General features: G+C 50.0%; 1 protein-coding gene across 1 annotated transcript in view; it reads left to right on the top strand.

The window, feature by feature from the left end:
• The window catches only part of TNFRSF8 (TNF receptor superfamily member 8), an 86,140-nt gene that overhangs the window by 2,090 nt on the left and 65,235 nt on the right, over positions 1-18,815 (top strand). Inside the window, exon 2 of the mRNA XM_002694054.6 lies at positions 18,314-18,401. Coding sequence (XP_002694100.2) covers positions 18,314-18,401 — 88 coding nt within the window. The remainder of the gene's footprint in view (positions 1-18,313; positions 18,402-18,815) is intronic.

The raw sequence follows: 18,815 nt of genomic DNA, 5'->3' as shown, positions 1-18,815 counted from the left end.
TCAAGTGAGGCCTGTGCGGGTCTGGGCAGGACAGGTAGGGGTCTCCTTTGACCAGAAGAGGTTGGTATTCAGTCTCTTTATGGGTCTAGAAAGGGAGGGAGAGTTGGGTGTGAGTGAGAAGCAGGCGGAGGGGGTCAGACCAGCCAGATCAGCTTTTCCTGCACTTGTCCAGCCAACTAACTCCCGTGGATTTCTCACTCTGGAGCATGTGGTGGGTGTCCATCCCTGGAAAAAGGTCAGAAGTGGAGCAACCGTCTGTTGTGGGAAGCCCCAGTACTGAATTTGGGGGCTGCTTTAGGAAAATTGAGCACTTACCAGTGGCCAGCACCCAGAGAGGCACGAGGTGGGGGAGAACTCAGATTAATCAGACGTGGTCTGCCGCCTAAGCACTGAGTGCAGGGTTTGAAGATGAGACAGAGGTCCTAGTGGATTTCTGCATAGAACACAGTAGGTGTTGGTGAGTGCATGCTGTATATTGGTACAGAGGGCAGAGGCAGAAGCAACAACAGTGTGTTGAGGGAGGGGCGAGCCCCCACGTTAATCCTACAGGAGGAGGGATGTGGAGTGGGCATCAGGCTGAAGGAGCGAACGTGTAGGTGGGAAAGTGCACAAGCAGCTGCCCCCTTAGATCTTCAATAGGGCAATGTGAAACATTTCCCCTCCGCCACACACACACACACACACATCAGAGGGCAGAAGCATGCAGCTGACAGCATTATACGTTATGCTAGCCAGAGGCCCTGGCTAGAGAACCCCGTCCCAGCCCTCCAAGTCCTCTGCTGATAACCTGGGGGAGGGTGAAAGTCTGGGGCGTTAAGGTCTTGGCGAGGTTAAAAGGAAGGAAGGACTGTGAGAAGGGCTGGGGGAGGTTGCTAGCCACTTGTGGCTGGCACTCATGTCTTCCCTTTCTATAAAGTGAAATCACCCTTTAAATTAAAAAATAATAGGTATTTAATTACACAAGGGATAAATGTATATATATCCTCAACGCAAAAAAAAAAAAAAGCATACTGTTCATGGGGTACCCTTGGCAAGAATACTGGAGTGGTTTGCCATTTTCTCCTGCAGCGGACTGTGTTTTGTCAAAACTCTTCACTATGACCCGTCCATCTTGGGTAGCCCTGCAAGGCATGGCTCATAGTTTCATTGAGTTGCACAAGCCCCTTTGCCATGACAAGGCTGTGATCCATGAAGGGAAAATCTTACAGATAAAGCTAAATTACTGGGCATCTCTTTATCCTGATTCCTTTGAAGATGTAGCCACCATTATGGCTTTGGTGTTTCCTCTGCGAGCTGTGTATGCATGCTAAGTCACTTCGGTCATGTCCAACTCTTTGTGACTCCATGGACTGTAGGTGGCCAGGCTCCTCTGTCGATGGGATTCTCTAGGCAAGAGAATCTACTCAATGCTGGAATGGGTTGCCACGTCCTCCTCCAGGGGGTCTTCCCGACCCAGGGATTAAACTCAAGTCTCTTAGGTCTCCTGCATTGCCAGGTGGGTTCTTTACCACTAGTGCCACCAGAGCTTTATAAATGCATGTCCCCATTATATCTATTTTATAAAAAATATCAGGTTTCCCATATATATTATACCATATGGAACATTTAGCTCTTTCTTCATTTGGCTTTTACCATGTCTGCAGTATATGTCTTGGAGAGCTTTCCACGTGAATACTTACAGATCCTCCACTTATCTTTCAAAATGCCATCTAGTATTCTACCAAAAGGGTAGGGGGCTCCATAGTTTATTAACGTCTGTCCCTGATGGATGGATAGTAAGGTTTCCATCATTGTTTTTTTTTGTTTGCTTGCTGTTGCAACATACAGCCCCATGTGGATGCTTTGGGGAACGTGCGTGCTTCTTACTCAGAGAAAAAGCTGAGAAGAGTGTATTGAGGCGCAGGGTGAAAATGCATTCAAATGAAAAGATGCCACAGAATTGCCTCCCAGGGTGACTAGACACTTTGGTCTCCCACCAGCAGGGTTTGAGAGTAGATTAGTGACTTCCCCACATCCCAACCGACTTTTGATCTTATCAGAGTTTTTATTTCTGTCACTGTGACTGGTGGAGAGGGCCATATCCTTGCTGTGTTTATTTGCATTTCCCGCCGACCCAGGAGGCTGAGTGTCCCTGGTCTGTCGGGCACTCAGACATGGGTCATTTCTGGGCAGGATTTGGGGTGCCAGTGGGGGCAGGGCTGCCTGCCCATCTCAGTACTCCCCCCACCTTCTAGCCTTCTTCCACCTCTGTTGCCCCAATAAAAACTTGGAAAGTTCATTATTTAAAAGGGCTTGAATCAGGGCTCAAACATTAAAGTCCTTTTTTTCTTTGCCCTCTGGTTTTATGAGACCCCATCATTTTGTGGTTGGATCTCTGAGGCAAGAAGGCTTTCTTGCTGTGTGTTACCTTCTGAGAAAAAGATTTAGCCTCTGATGCTTCACCCTAAGGCCTCCCCACATGCGATTTTGTAATGTGATCCAGGATTATTCTGGTGAGAGTACAATTCATTACCCGGAAAGCCTCCCCAACTTCTCTATCCTTTCATCGAGGTGTCAGGGGAGGGGGGCCAGGGGCAGGGAGGTCCAAGGCCTTTTCAGGAGCTCTGCCTCCCCCATCCTCCTCCAGGCCAGCGCTGAGGCTACAGCCAGCCTCCCTCCCAGACCCGTACTTCACCATTCCAGCTCCTTCGGACCTCTGCGCTGACTTAGCCATCCTGCTGAGGCAGGTTCTCACGCCTCCCATTGGGGTTTCCAGAGTTCAGTTCGGACCCCATAGAGGGGGTGCTGACCCAGGTGTACCAGCAGGAGGTGGGTGCAGGACAGACTTTCTGGTTTTGTCTTGGCAAGGGCTGTACCAGTTCTGCCTGGGGGGCAGAAATCCACTCTCTACCAGGAGGAGGGGAGCCGGAGAGGGGGCCCCTGATGTGAAAAAGTGGAAGGAGATGCCAGCTGGTCTTCCTCAGAAGGAGGCCTGGGCTGACAGGAGATGGTGGGGGAGCTTTACTCAGCTCGAGAGCCGTCAGTGCTGGGAGAAAGAGAGCGTTTACTGTAAGTTTCTGCTTCTGCTCCCACTCATATCTGACCTTGTCTCGTTTCTTGAGTTGTGATTCATGCTTAGACTTATACACATCTTCCTCAACCCTCCCTTCACCTCCAGGAACATTATTAGAAGGAAAATGAAGCCAAGGGATGTCTTAGGGGAGCCCCGGGAGGCTTGAGGGTCCTTGGCACGGTTGGTTAGTTAAGTCCAGCTTGGACCACATGTGGTCTTCTTTGGTCCTGGGTGCCCTGACCCTGCTGGTGGCTTGTCTGGGACCACGGTCCCCATTTTCCAAACAAGGATGTGGAGGCTCAGAGGCAGGGGAGGGTCTTGCCCACAGTTTCAGGACTGGTCAAGTCAAAGTAGGACCAGAGCCCCAGACGCTATGGACAGACGATCCAAAAAGGCAGCTCCAGGCAAAGCTGGTCCTCCAACTTCGCTCTCTCTTCCCCTTCCTGCCAGGGGCTGTTGGGATGAGGGGAGGAGCTTCGTTCTAGAGTCTTCGCTGCCTAGGGTCGAGAACCTAGGCATTCTCAGTGGCCTTGCTGGTGGAGAGGGTCTTTAATATGCCAATCAGTCCAACTACCCAATAAGTGCCTAACCCTTCAGGCCCATCCAAGTATTCACTCATTCAGAAAAATCTTAAAGGAGCAGCTGCTTGGTGCCAGGCCTGGCTCCAGGGCTTTTGTCCCAGGCTGTTCCCAGTAATCACTCAGCTTCTCATAGGCCTCTGGGGACAGGGTGCTCCCTTCCTTCCTCCCCAGGCACCTTATGCCACCCCGGGTCACTCTGGCATCGAGAAGTTCTCTAGGATAAGCTGAAGTCTATCTCTTCAAAGTGTTTGCCCATCGATCCTGGTTCTGGAAGCTGGGGCTATGTAACCAAGATGTGTCCACTTTTCTCAGAAATTTCTTCCAGTGAGATGAAGACTGCGACCCTGGCCTCTGAGGTCTCCTGGTCAGTCACTCCACCCAGGGCCTCCAACGTGTATTTCTCACATGGTATGGGCCCCAAGCCCGCTTTTAGCAATTCATCCATCCCACTAATACTTATAGTCAATCCTAAAAGAAATCGACCCTGAATATTCATTGAAAGGACTGATGCTGAAGCTCCAATAATTTGGTCACCTGATGCGAAGAGCCGATTCACTGGAAGAGACCCTGATGCTGGGAAAGACTGAAGGCAAAAGGAGAAGGGGGCAGCAGAGGGTAGAATGGTTAGATAGCATCACCAACTCAACGGACATGAATCTGAGCAAACTCCGGGAGACAGTGAAGGACAGGGAAGCACAGTGTGCTGCAGCCCGTGGGGTCACAAAGAGTCGGACACGGCTTAGCGACTGAACAACTGTATGCCAGTGAGTGTTCTGGATGCTGCAGGCGCCTCCGGGTCAGCTCCGCAGGTCTCTGCCTCCTGAAACTAACATTCCACCAGACTGACAGACAGTGACCAGACGGTGCCCCTTGCAGTGGAGAGAATTCTAACCTTAGAGTGAGAAGGGCAGCTACCCCAGTGGGGAAAGCAGGACGGTCTCTCCCTAGGAGGTGGGGTCACATAGAGGAGGGAAAGTTGGAGGAACAGGAAGGAGGCCACGTGTGTGGCAGGGGATGGCATGGGAGGGTGGTGGGGAAGTAGAGGATAACACACACCTCTGTGGCTGGAGGGTTTTGTCGGGTGGAGGAATGACATTGCGTACATTTTAAAGTTCCTTCTGGCTGCTGGGGGTGGAACAGGAGCCAGGCTGTTGCTGTGGTCCAGGGGAGATGTGCAAACAAAAATGTACTTTGGAGTTAGAATCCATAGGAACCACAGATGGACTGGGGGTGAGTGCAGAGGGCAAGATGGGAATGGGGAGTTCTGTCCAGATTTGCAGGCTCCATCCCTGGTTGAGTGGTGGTATCGTTTATGGAGTTGGGAAAACTGGACATGGATAGGGAAGAGTGTTTTGGAGAGAAGCAGGAGTTCTGTTTTGCCCACATCCGAGCGTCAAATGGGAGTTGAGGGTTGGAATCAGGAGCTCTGCAGAGCTCAGGCCCCTGATCTGGGGCTCTGGCACCAGAGATGACTTCACAGTTCCCGCTGTTGCCTGGGCTCAGGGGGACCTGGGAGCATCAACCCTCCTTCTGTGGAGCTGCCCTGCTTCTCTACTGATGTGGGCTAAGACCCCACATCTTTTGGGGGCCGCTATGTTACCCTGTTGATTCATCCCAACCCAAAGGTAGGGTCTTCCATTTGTCTTGTTAGCTGCTCAGTCAGTCTCTTTTGTGACCCCTGTGGACTGTAGCCTGCCAGGCTACTCTGTCCATGGGATTCTCCAGGCAAGAATACTGGAGTGGATTGCCATTTCCTCCTCCAGGGGATCTTTCCCACCCAGGGATTCAACCCGGGTCTCTTGTAGGGCAGGCAGATTCTTTACTTTCTGAGCTACCAGGGAAGCCCATTCATCTTGGTTACACTTTATTTTTTTGACTGCTCTGTGTGGCATCTGGAATCTTAGTTCCCCTACCACGGATCAAACTTGGCATCTCCTGCAGTGGAAGCGATGGACATTTAAGTTGTTTGTGCAGGACATGGACATTTTTGAAGATCATTATTTCACCTACCGCATCCTTCATGTCGTCTTTTTAAAAATTGAAGTATAGTTGGCATACTATATTTTATTAGTTCCAGGTATACAACATAGTGAGGGCTTCCCTGATAACTCAGTTGGTAAAGAGTCCACCTGCAATGCAGGAGAGACCCTGGTTCGATTCCTGGCTCAGGAAGATCCATTGGAGAAGGGATAGGCTACCCATTCCAGTATTCTTGGGCTTCGCTTGTGGCTCAGCTGGTAAACAATCCGTCTGCAATGCGGGAGACCTTGGTTCAATCTCTGGGTTGGAAAGATCTTCTGGAGAAGGGAAAGCTACCCACTCCAGTATTCAGGCCTGGAGAATTCCATGGACTACATAGTCCATGGGGTCACAAAGAGTCGGACATGACTGAGTGACTTTCACTTTACTTCATACAACATAGTGATTTGACATTTATATACTTAATGAATCAAGCATCACAATATCTAGTAACCATCTGTTACCAATATTACAATATTATTGACAAATATTGACAATATAGTCCCTATGCTGTACATTACATCCACATGGCTTATTAATTTTATAACTGGAAGTTTGTACTTTTTAATCCCCTTCACCTATTTTACTCAAACTCCTAATCTGTCAAGTCTTTTTTGGGAGGCAATAGAGCATCATGTTTGAGCTTCCCTGATGGCTCAGTGGGTAGAGAATCCACCTGCAATGCAGGAGACCGAGGAGACGCAGGTTCGATCCCTGGGTCAGGAAGATTCCCTGGAAAAGGAAATGGCAACCCACTCCAGTGTTCTTGCCTGGAAAATCCCATGGACAGAAGAACCTGGCGGGCTACAGTCCATGGGGTCACAAAGAGTCAGACATGACTGAGTGACTACACACACACACACACACACACAGAGCATCATGGCTAAGGGTCAGCCTGCCAAGTTTATATTCTGCTTCTGACACTTACCACATGATGCTCTTGGGCAGGGTAAGTCACTCATCTGGGCCTCAACTTCCCTATCCGTAGAATTGGGATGATCATAGTAGCTATCTTGTAAGACTGTTGGAAGATTATACGGGATGGTAGAGGAGAGGTGCTGAGAGCAACTCCTGGAATGTGGTGAGGCCTTGTGAGAGGTAAGCCGTTATTAAGTGCCTGTTGTATGCTAGGCATCATGGGTGCAGGATGAAGGTGAACCAGTTCCAGTCCCTGCCCTCCAGGGCGGCAGCGTGAGAAGTGGGACATGGGGCGGGGGAATGCCATCAGTACTGTGTGAAGAACTGTCCAGGTCTGCGAGAGCCCACAGGGGCCCGTCCTCACCTCCACCTGGATTGATGGGGAAAAGCTTTTGGAGGGAGGGAGGAGGTGGCCAGGCCGCAGAGCCTGGGACAACAGGTTCTGCCCCATGGATGATGTCAATGTCCTCACAAACATCCGGGTCAGATGGCATGGCCGCATGGGTGTTCAGGGTGGACTTGCTCTTAAAGCTCCATCAGCAGGTTTCATGTGGGGGCCTTTGAACCCCTGGGGGCTGAGGACTCCCAAAGGCATCATCCACGGCCTCGTTTCACTACCTGCTGCAAACCCCATGTGGTTCAGGGGAGGGCATGGTCCCCTGAGATGGTTCCAATCCTGCAGCTCCATGAAACCCATAAACCAAACCTTCACTTCCCACCCAGGACATGTGCTCTCTCTACTGCTGAGTCAGGTCAGGGGCACCAAGGGTTCTCTCTATCCCAACAGTCAGTGGGGGCTGGCACTGGCCTCCCCCACATGTAAGCTGGTAGGAAGCAGAAGGGCAAGGAAACCTGCTGGCCTCTTCTAGGCAGGTAGGCTGATGCCAGGGTAGGGCACCTCCAAGAAGGGGAAGAAAGCCAAAGTACCCCATCTTTGACCCTCACCACCATCACATCCTTCCTCATTAACACCATCGAAGTTTCCTTGGCACTGCCGGTGTCACTTGGTGGCTGGTGCTTCTGAGGACTGTTATTCCAGGGCTGAGGTGGATCTTATCATGTCTTAGGTACAGCCGAGTGTGCATCTCAGACACTTGCTGCAGCCCCAGAACTTTCAGGAAGGCTCTCATCTGAGCAACAGGCTCACCTGGCTGGCCTGGGGCTTCACTTGGGCAGGAGGAGCATCAATAGGAAGTGAAGAGTAAGACGTTGCAGAATTGGGACTCCAGGCCAGATCTTGGTTATGTTACTCACCTCTGCCCTGTCCATCACCTTGCGCATTAGCTGCTCTGCAACCTTCAGTGGCTCCCTATTGCCCCAAGGCCACATTTCCCTAAGTCACTTCCAGAGAATAGTCGTCCCATGAGGCCAGGGTTCTATAGCCAACTGAGTTTGGGAAACAGTTTGTCTCTCTGCACCCATCTCTCCCCACTCCCGTTCCCAACCTTTCCTTGGAGAATCCGAGAGCAAGTCAGGAGATAAAAGGCTTGGAGAAACATCTCAAATGGAGTGCAGTGATTCTCTGCATTTTGGTTTTGATTTTTCTTGTACCCTGCTGACATCCCGTGGAAACAGTGTTTGCTGGAACGCAGTGTGGAAAAGGGAGAGTTCAGTGCAGATATCTGGCCCTGAGTTCCGGGCCTCCCGTCCTTCTGCTCCCACTGTCCAGCCCATCGAATCACTGATGCCCCACAGCTCTGCTCCTTCCAGCCTTGGTACTTCTGCTTCTGTGAAGCCTTTCACTTAGGATGGCCGCCTGCCAAGAATCCTTAAAAAGAAGTAAAACCCAAAACTAAAAATGGAAGTTCTCCTCTTCCAAAAAGTCATCATGGGGACTTCCTTGATTGTCCAGTGACCACAACACCACACTCCCAGTGCAGCTATGGGGCCAGGATGCATGGAGCCATACACACTCCCCCTCAGCTCCCTGGAGACCAGAGGTAGGAACCGGATCTTGTTCTTAGATGTGACAGCTGGGAGGAATAGTGCCAGGGCCAGGGCAGGGCCAGACTGTGGGTGTGTTTGAGGTCCGGGAGGAGGATGACTGCAGTTTCACGTGGTCTCTTGGTCTGGACCTCACATGAACCTTCAGGGTCGAGGGAAGGGTTTAGGGCACCCAGGATTGTTGTTTTTCAGTCACTAAGTTGTGTCCGACTCTTTGTGACCCTATGGACTGCAGCACGCCAGGCTCCCCTGTCCTTCATGATCTCCTGGAGTTTGCTCAAACTCATGTCCATTGAGTCGGTGATGCTATCTAACCATCTCATCCTCGGTCGTCCCCTTCTCCTTTTGCCTTCAATATTTCCTGTTATCAGAGTCTTTCTCAATGAGGAGTTGGCTCTTCGCCCCCAGGACTAGCAGACTTACAAAGCTCAACCTGTTGGCAGAATAGCCTAGTGGTTACTTAGGAGCAGGGCTGTGGTCAGAACACCTGTAGCCTAATCCCTGGAACCTTATATAGCAAAAGATACCTGTGTTCAACCCCTGGGTCAGGAAGATCCCCTAAAGGAGGGCATGGCAACCCACTCCAGTATTTTTGCCTGGAGAATTCCATGGACAGAGGAGCCTGGCAGGCTACAGTCCGTGGGGTCACAAAGAGTCAGACACGACTGAGAGACTAACAGATGGCAAAGAGAACTTTGGAGATGTGATTAAGGGGACAGACCTTGAGATGGGGATTTTCCAGGTGGGCCCAGTGTCCTCACATGCGTCCTTAAACGCAGAGGAACTTTCCTGGCTGCATTAGAGGTAGATGACACAGAAGGAGAGGCGTATGTTACAGGAGAAGGACTTGACCTAGCATTGTGCACTTTGCAGATGTAGGAAGGGGGCCATGAACCAAGGAATCCAGCAGCCTTTAGAGGCTGGGAACGACCTTAGTTGAAAGTGTGCAAAGAGACAAGTCCTCGGTCTTTAAACAAATTTTTTTAATTTTGGCTGAGTCAGGTCTTAGTTTTAGCATTCTGGATCTTTGTTGCATCATGCAGGACCTTTAGCTGTGGTGCACGGACTCTCTAGTTGTGGCACATGGGCTCAATAGCTCAATGGCGTATGGGATCTTAGTTTCCCAACCAGGGATCAAACCCACTTCCCCTGCATTGCAAGGCAGATTCTCAACCACTGAACCACCAGAGAAATCTTGGGCCCTCAGTCTTAACTATTAACACAGGGAAATGGATTCTCCCCTAAAGCCTCCAGCAAGGACACAGACTTGCCCACATCTTGTTCTAGCCTGCAGAGACCTGGCCTGGATGGGGGTGATCAGGGAGGGGGTCCTCTGGGAAGAGGCATGCATGCGTGAAATCTGAAGGAAGAGTTGAGGTGTGCTGGACCCAGGGGAACAGCATGTACAAGGCTGCTGGAAAGACGGAGGGAGTAGGAGTGTACACAGGCCAGATGGCCAGGGCTGGTCCAGCAGTGTCCCTTGGGCCCCTGTCAGGACTCTGGGCTTTATCCATAGTTCAGTTGGAAGCTTTCTACTCATCTTCAACAGGGTGTAAGGGAGAAGACCAGATCTGTGTTTGGAAAACATCGCTCTGGCCTCTGAACTATGAGTGGGGGATGAGGGATGGGGGGGATGTAAGGAGACCCTGGCCTGCCATTCACAAGTCCAGATGGGGAAGAGGTGAGGAAGAGCTGGGGTACTGAGGGTAGAGCTGGAGGTTAAACAAACAGGACTCGGGATGCAGAGCCTGGTGGATAAGAGCCTGTGCCAGATGGCCAAATTCTGGCTCTAATACTGCCTAGCTGTGTGACTTGAGGCAAGGTTCTTAACCACTCTGTGCCTCAGTTTCCCCATCTGTAAAATGGGATAGATGGTAGGTCTAGGTGAGGCCTGGGATTCTGCATTTCAAGCAAATTCCCAAGTGGTGCCCATGCTGCTGGGGTCAGGCACCTCACTTTGAGTAACAGAGGTGGAGAGCTCTGGGGTGGGGGTGGGGCACATCTCCCAGCTCTGCCCTGCTCCGGCCCTGTGGGTATTTTGCATCTTATCTGACTCCTCCACCTCCCATCCCTCCCGCCTGCCACCCAGCTGTGGACTCTCGGCTCCTACAGGTGTGGCCTGCCTCTTGTTTCTGCAGCTGTGACCAGGTGGGGCTTTCTGAAAGTGAAATTTACCAGGTTTTGTAGGGAAAACCAAACCAACCTGAAAATAGATCTAGAAATGGGAAGGTTTCATGCCACTCTTTATCTTGATGCCACTAAGCCTGAGCCACACGACTCTGGTTACACAGCTCATCACTCTGTGGACATCTTGCCCTGCCTCAAACCTGCCGGGGAACCCCACCCAAAAGCCCCCCTCCCAGGCCTTGGGCTTCCCCCTCCCACTCTCCCCTTTCTGACAACCCCTTCCCTCCCAGAGCACGGCCTGGCTGTCGCTCCCCGCTTCCCCGGGGGGCAGCAGGAGCCGATGGGCCATCCAGGGTCTGGGCCTGTGGCCAGCCGAAACTGGCAGCCTCTCAGAATTCAGAGACTGACATAGATGACAAGGCTGCTGTGTTCTGTGTTCTACGCCAGGAGCTGGTATGGGTGGAGGGCCCAAGTGAGCAGGTGGTGGGAAATGACTGGGGTGGGGGGCAGTGTGGCAATGAGGAGATGGCAGAGGGGGCAATGAATGGGGCCAGAGGGTGAGGACTGAGACTAGGGTGTGAGACAGGGCCAACTTTGGCGGGGCGGGGGTCGGGGGGCTCAAGGACAGCTCTGCAAAGGCAAAGCTCAGGGCTTTGATTCCACCCCTTTCTAGTTTCTGGGCTGGGAACACCCTGGGAAGATGGGGTTGCCTCTTGCACAGAAGCACCAGCCCTGGAGGGCGTCCTGGCGCCCGTCAGCCCTCCAGCACAAGGTGGGTTTCTGGGGTAGCCCTGGAGTTGCCAAATCAGCTGACTAGACTCAGAGCCTGGGCAGGCTCTTCACTTCTCACAGATGGATTTCTGTGGTAATAGGGTTTCACAGGGCCTTTGGGTTGCCAGTGCTGTTGTTTGTTCTGCAACAGCATGTGTACCTTGCACTGACCCATTTTCTCGGTGCTTGTAAAACCATTACATCATAGGCACAAAAAGTCCCCAGTATCTTTTCCAGAGAAGGCCAGCCACAGGGGCCTGGGGACGTTTAGGGTGAAGGCTAGGGGACAGGGTTGAGCTATGCCGCAGCCTGGACTCCACCTGTCTCTGGCAAGGGGTGAGGGGAGTGGGGATCACCCCTACATGGGGTTAAGGGGATCAGTGCCTTCCCGCATAAGCCCCACATGGGGAACAGAGGCCCCCAAGTCCTCTGCTGTCTTGAAGGGACTCTGATCGCTCCAGCTGGAAATCCTGGCTGAAATCCCACCACCCCTGGGGATGGCGAGAAGATAGCACCCCCTGGTGGCAAGCTGTGTATTTACACAGATTTCCTTGTTGAAAAGAGGGCCCTCCTAGATGGCTCAGTGGTAACGAATCTGCCTGCCGATGCAGAAGACCTGGGTTCGATCCCTGGGTTGGGAAGATCCCCTGTGGCAACCCACTTCAGTATTCTTGCCTGAAAAATCCTGTGGACAGAGAAGCCTGGAGGGCTACAGCCCATGGGGTCATGAAGAGCCAGACTCGACTGAGTAACTGAGCACCCATGCACGCACGTTCCTTCCTGAGCACTTAGAACCCTGAAGGCGCTATTATTTACACATGCTGTTTTGTACAATTGCTTTAGTTTTGTCTCTCTTTATGTATATATGTATTATGATGACGATGATGGTCATCATTTTTTACTGTTTGCTAGTTAATTGCAGACATGTTGATCCTTCACTCCTAAATATTTCAGCATGTTTCTTCTATAACAAAGACACTGTTACAGAAACAAGCTTTTGGGAATTCAACATCGATAGAACATAATCAGATAAAAAGCCTGTATTCAAATTTCACCAGCTATCTCAATCTTCTTTACAGCAATGTCCCCCTTCCCAGCCTGATTCAGGATCCAATTCAGACATTGCATTCAGTTCTCTTATCTCTTTAATGTTCTTCTTTTTTTTTCTGAAACATTCCACAGTTCTTCCTCATCTTTCATACACTGGCATTTTAAAGAGTTAAGGCCAGCAGGTTTGTAGAATGTCCCTCAGTTTGGGTTTGTCTAATGGATATCTGGGTTTGTCTCATGATATGATTCAGACTATGGACTTTTGGTAGAAAGACCACAGATGTGATGTGATGTCCTTCTCAGCACATTGGACCTTTTTTTTCATTTTTAAGATTTACTGCTCTTAAAAAATTAATTAATTTTTGGCTATGTTGTGTCTTAGTTCAGCCCATAGGCTTCTCTTTAGTTGTGGCCTGGCCATAGCTATCCCAAGGCATGTGGGATCTTAGTTCCCTGACCAGGGATCAAACCTGAGTCCCCTGCATCACAAGGCAGATTCTTAAGCACTGGACCACCGGGAAGTTCCTGGACCTTTTTTGTTTTCAAAATGGGCAGCCTGAGGACCAGATACTGGGAGAGAAGTGGGGACACAGTGAAGCTCAAAATCTTCTGTGATTAGTTGCTGTGTGACTTTGGGCAAGTAACTGCACTTCTCTGAGCTGAAGTTTCCTCATCTGTAATGTGGGGTAGTGATATGGCCCCAAAGGGCTGTGTGTGCTTAGTCCCTCAGTCATGTCTGACTCTTAGTGACCCCACGGACCGTAACCCACCAGGCTCCTCTGTCTGTGGGATTTCCCAGGCAAGAATAACTGGAGTGGGTTGCCATGCCCTCCTCTAGGGGATCTTCCCAACCCAGGGACCGACTCATGTCTCTTACATTTCCTACACTGGCAGACGGGTTCTTTACCACTAGGGCCAACATTCACATGTGTGTGCTAATGCTAAGTCGCTCCAGTTGTGTTCAACTCTTTGTGACCCCATGGACTGTAGCCTGCCAGGCTCCTCTGTCCATGGGATTCTCCAGGCAAGAATACTGGAGTGGATTGCCATGCCCTCCTCCAAGGGATCTTCCCAACCCAGATCTCCTGCACTGCAGGTGGATTCTTTCCCATCTGATTCACCAGGGAAGCCCCCCAGAGTGCTAGGGGTGGCCTAAAGGAGGTGATGTGTGGCTCACAGTTGGGGAAGAGTGACTTGTAATGCCATGGATGCCCTCTCCACTGACCCAGGGTGAGGTGGCGGGAGATGGAGGATAAGCATTTGTGCTCCCCTCCGCTGTGCCCCTGGGCCCTGGGGAGAGTGAGCAGGGCCACGTCCCCCTGAGTCCATAGCTATCCGTGAGAGGAGCAGGCAGGCCAGGAGGGGAAAACCCAGACCAGGGCCCCAGAATTTCCCTCACACTCAGCAGACTTGGCAGGGCTGAACCCTCAGCTCCCCACTGCCCGCAGCTCCCCGCAGCCATAGGCTTCCAAGTGCGCACGGGTCAGGGAGAAGCTTGGGCTGTCCTGGCAGGTTTCGGCCCCTAGAGAGTGCCTGGTGCCCCCAGTTTACTTGAGAAGAATGAGATTCTGCTGGAGCAGAGGGCTGGGCACAGGTGGGCACACAGAATGTCCCCAAGGCCCTGGGCTTTGGGTAACATGAGACAGACAAGTACCGTGTGACTGGTGTTTGCAAATGTAGGTTATGTTTATTATTTCAAATTTATGTGGCAACACTTCAGATGTGCAAATAAAGAAGAGAAGAACATAATTGATGTTCCCTGTGTCCGCCTTCCAGCCACACTGCCTCCTTGCTGCTCTGTGCCCATAGCAGAGTGTTCACATATTATTTCATTGTTCCCTCAGGTGGAGAGAAGAGTAGGGAATCCCCTTGGGCCAGCCAGGCCTCTCCCGGCAGGTCAGTGGTTTCTGCTTTCTTCCCCCAAACCAAGAAAGCCCCTGCTTAATCCATCCCATGAGTGGCCACCTCCTGTCTGCCAGCCTCCATCTCCTCAAATGTTGAAGATAAAGAGGTGGGACACAGCTCCCTCCTTCCCTGTCTCCCCCACCTCCCTCCCACGCTCCCTTCCTGGAGCTCCTCATTTCCCAGAAACCTGCTTCATGCTCCCCTCTCATTCACCAGGAAGGACGATGGTCATTCCTCCAAACTTTCATGAACACTGCCTAATGAAGGGGCTTAGCTTTCAAGGAGCCCTGGAAACATGTGGAAGAGCATCGTGAAAAACGCCTATTCCTAAGAATTCCTTGGTGGTCTGGTGGTTAGGACTCAGGGCTTTCATTGCCGTTGGCCAGGGTTTGATTCCTGGTTGGGGAACTAAGATCCTGCAAGCCGTGTGGTATGGCCAAAAAAAAGAAAAAAGCCTATTCCTGAAAAAAGTAAATCTTGGTCCCTACTTCACACCATGCACCAAAATGAAACCCAAATAGAAAAGGTTAAGTAATACCATCCAGAAGACAACGTAAAAGAATATCTAACTGGGGACTTCCCTGGTGGTCCAGTAGCTGAAATCTCTGAGCTTCCAATGCAATGGGCCCAGGTTCGATCCGTGGTCTGGGAACTAGATTCCCATGAAGCAACTAAAGATCTCACGTGCTACAGAGAAGATTGAAGACTCTACATGCTGCAACTAAGACCCAATACAGCCAACAAACAAATGCTAAGAAAATACCCACTCCAACCCTTTTAAAAAAAAAAGAATATTTAAATACATTGGGCAGGCAAATGCTTCTCCATAGGACATTAACAATAAAAGAAAAGATTGATAAATTGTACTTCATTGAAACTGAGGACTCTATTCATCACAAGACTCCTTTAAGAAAGTGGAAAGGCAAAACAGAAGGTAGGAGAAGATATTTGCAGCACATGTATTCAGAAAAGACTTGCATCCAGAATATATAAAGAACTCCTACACATCAGGAAGAAAAGTCAGATAATCCAATTAAAAAAAAAAATGGCCAAAAGACCCGAATAGGCATCTTACAGGAGAGAATATTCAAATGGCTGATAAACATGTGGCAAAGTACCCAACATCATCACTCATCAGAGAAATGCAAATAAAAGATCAATGAAACGCCACTATAGGCTCACCCAAATGGCTAAAACTTTACAAACTGACAATACCAAGTGTTGACAGGGATGTGGCGCAATTGGAACACACACACTGCCATGAGATGTCAGTACAACTTAGAAAACTGTATGGAGAACCAATCAATGCTGAGCATACACATACTTTATGACCCAGCAATTCCATACCTAGGTATGTCTTCAGCAGTAATGTGTACACAGGGCTTCCCCTGTGGCTCAGGGGTAAAGAATCTGCCTGCAATGTAGGAGATGTGGGTTTGATCCCTGAGTCAGGAAGATAACCTGGAGAAGAAAATGGCAACCCACTCCAGTATTCTTGCCTGGGAACTCCCACCAACAGAAGAGCCTGGCGGGCTGTAATCCATATGATTGCAAAAGTGTTGCACAGTACTTAGAAACTAAAAAACAGCAACACAACATTGTGTACATATGTGCACCAAAAATATCGGTATAAGAAAGTTCCTAGCAGGGTTATGCATAATGATCAAAAAGTGGAGACAACCCAAAGGTCCATCAAGAGTAGAATAGATAAAGTGTGCATATCCATAGGTTGCAAAAGTGCAAGGCTGCTGGAGTCCAACTCCAGCAGCCAGGGATTCAACCTGAAAAGAGGAACGGTGTCAGCGAGAGAAATGAGGCAGCCTCTCCGTTTTCTTTTGGACTGCCTGTTTATTTCAAGTTTAAGATTCTCTTTTATACTTTTACAAAAACATTAGGCCAGAGGTTTGACATTTTCAGTTCCCCCTCTCCCAGATTTATTATCTCCATAAATCTTGTTGCTCTTCAGATTTCCTGCTTCAGTGATTCTCTCAGAATCAGCCTTATCATCTATTATCTACCTCTTCTAATGTGTCATATAGTTAACTTGTGATTACACTGTAACTCATGCTACATTCCTCAGTTTACTACTTATCTTCCTAAGTCCTGTTTGCCCCTAACATCCTGAGCTCACTATCTCTTACAAAAGGCTTCTAGCTATAGTGTCTCTAAAAATTCCTAACTTCTATAAGCTATAGTAAAATATGCTAACTTTACAACATTCCTTAAATCTTTAACTTCTAACTATTTTAATTATTTCTAAGCCCTAAATTCAGTAAACTCCTTTGCCATAAACATTCTCCTCACAAATAGGCTTCAGATATCAATCCCTCCCATGGCCTCAAGCTTACGGCCTATGTGCTCATCCTGGAACGCTCTTTTGTAAAAGTCCTTGAACAAATGTCAATGATTAACTTTATGAATTATTTTCTGAGCACAGCTGCAGAAGGCTTTGTGCCTTCTCATGCTCCTCTCAAGAACAATAAGCACCTTAATATTCCTGTTCAGTCAACTCAGCCGTGGAGAGGAAAGGACAAGTCAGAATTACAAGGCCTAACTCCTTCATCCCGGGATCCGTGCCTGCGGAATGAGTAGAGGGGGCTGGGAGCCGTGCCTCCATTTTGTCAGTAATGCCTAACGCGGCTCCCGACGCAAGGCAGTGAACTTGAATGAATGGTTACTATTTGCAATAATGCGAGTGATTCCCACATTAGAATTTTGAATTAAAGAAGCCAGTTGTCAGGGTGTGTGTGTTTCTATACAGGTGAAGTATAAAAGCAGACATCATGTGTCTCTGGGTGTAGAAGTCAAGGTAGCGGGGGGCCTTCTGTGGTGGGAAGGGGCAGGAAGGGGTTCTGGGTACTAGTGTCTTGTTTCTGGATCTGGGAGCTGGTGGCAGAATGTGTCTATGCTGTAGAAATTCAGTGCATATGTACTTGAGACCTGTGTGATTGTCTGAATGAGAGTTAGACGTCAACAAGCAAGTTTACCAAAGATTATTTTTTGAAAGGATATATGTTTTTATTTCCCTGGAGGAGAGCATGGCAAACCACTCTAGTATTGTTGCCTGGAGAATCCCATGGACAGAGGACTGGCAGGCTACAGTCCATAGGGTCTCACAGAGCCAGACATGACTGGAGCGACTTAGCGTGCATGCATACACATGTTTTTGGTTTTTTTTTTTAAATGTTTATTTTAAAATTTATTTTTGGCTGTGCTGGGTCTTCGTTGCTACTCAGGCTTTCCTCTAGCTGTGGTGAGTAGGGGTAACTCTCTAGTTGCAGTCTGTGGGTTTCTCATTGCAGTGGTGTCTCTTGTTGCAGAGAATGGGCTCTGGGGCACGTGGGTTTCAATAGTTGCAGCGTGTGGCTCAGTAGTTGGGGCTCCCGGGCTCTAGAGCACAGGCTCAATAGTTGTGGCACATGGACTTGGTTGCCCTGAGGCATGTGGGATCTTCCCAGATCAGGGATCGAACCCATGTCTGCTGCGTTGGCAGGCAGGATTCTTTACCAGGGAGCCACCAGAGGAGCTCTTACCAGAGATTCTTATTGCTGGGCCCATGCTGGAGGCCAGGAAGGAGGCGAGTGAATTATTCTCTGGGAGAGGGGATAGGGACTGGGACCTGGTGGAGGAGGTAGGGATACTGGTCCAAAGAGGCCGAGAAAACTTGCTGATGGGTTGGGTGTGAGCACTAGAGTAGAGGGTCAAGGGAGAAGTCAAGGTTTGGGGTCTGAGTTACAGAAGGCTGAGGATGCCCCCATCGCTCTAGGGAAGACCAAAGGTGGAGCAGTTTCGAGGGAGTTTCTGTCCTGACTACTATAACATGAGGTTCCATTTCAGGCCTCGTCTTGACAGCAACTGGATACCAGGCCTCCTGGGACCTGAGGGGCAGGAGGGAGGGTGGGGGTCTGGGACCCTCTTGGACTTACCAATGTGTTTCATGCTCCAGAGGCGAGCCCCTGAGGATGACTGTCTTGGAGACCTCAGCCGCTACTATGACAAGGCTGCCAGGAAGTGCTGTCACCGCTGTCGTGAGGGTGAGTGGGGGTTGCTTTGGTGGGGACGAGGGGAATTTTGTCCTCAAGTTACAACTCTCTGGGGAGACTGGTAAGTGGGAACTACCAGAGTCAACATCGTCATTGTCATTGACTGTGGGTTTCTGAAGGCCGTCCCTTTGTAAGTTTTTGTTTTTAATGACTGTGTACATGCTAAGTCACTTCAGTGTTGTCCGACTCCTGGGGACCCCATGGACTATCGCCCACCAACTTCCTCTGTCCATGGGATTCTCCAGGAAAGAATACTGGAGTAGGTTGCCATGCCTTCCTCCAGGAGGTCTCTTAATTACTACTCTTTATTGAACATTCTGGCTTCCCTGGTGTCTCAGTGGTAAAGAATCCACCTGCCAATGCAAGAGACGTGGGTTCTGTTCCTGGGTCAAGAAGATTCCCTGG

Source organism: Bos taurus, chromosome 16, assembly GCF_002263795.3.
Source record: "Bos taurus isolate L1 Dominette 01449 registration number 42190680 breed Hereford chromosome 16, ARS-UCD2.0, whole genome shotgun sequence".
NCBI lineage: Eukaryota > Metazoa > Chordata > Mammalia > Artiodactyla > Bovidae > Bos > Bos taurus.
Note: the sequence above shows the minus strand (reverse complement) of the source record. Positions and strands in the feature narration are given on the sequence as shown.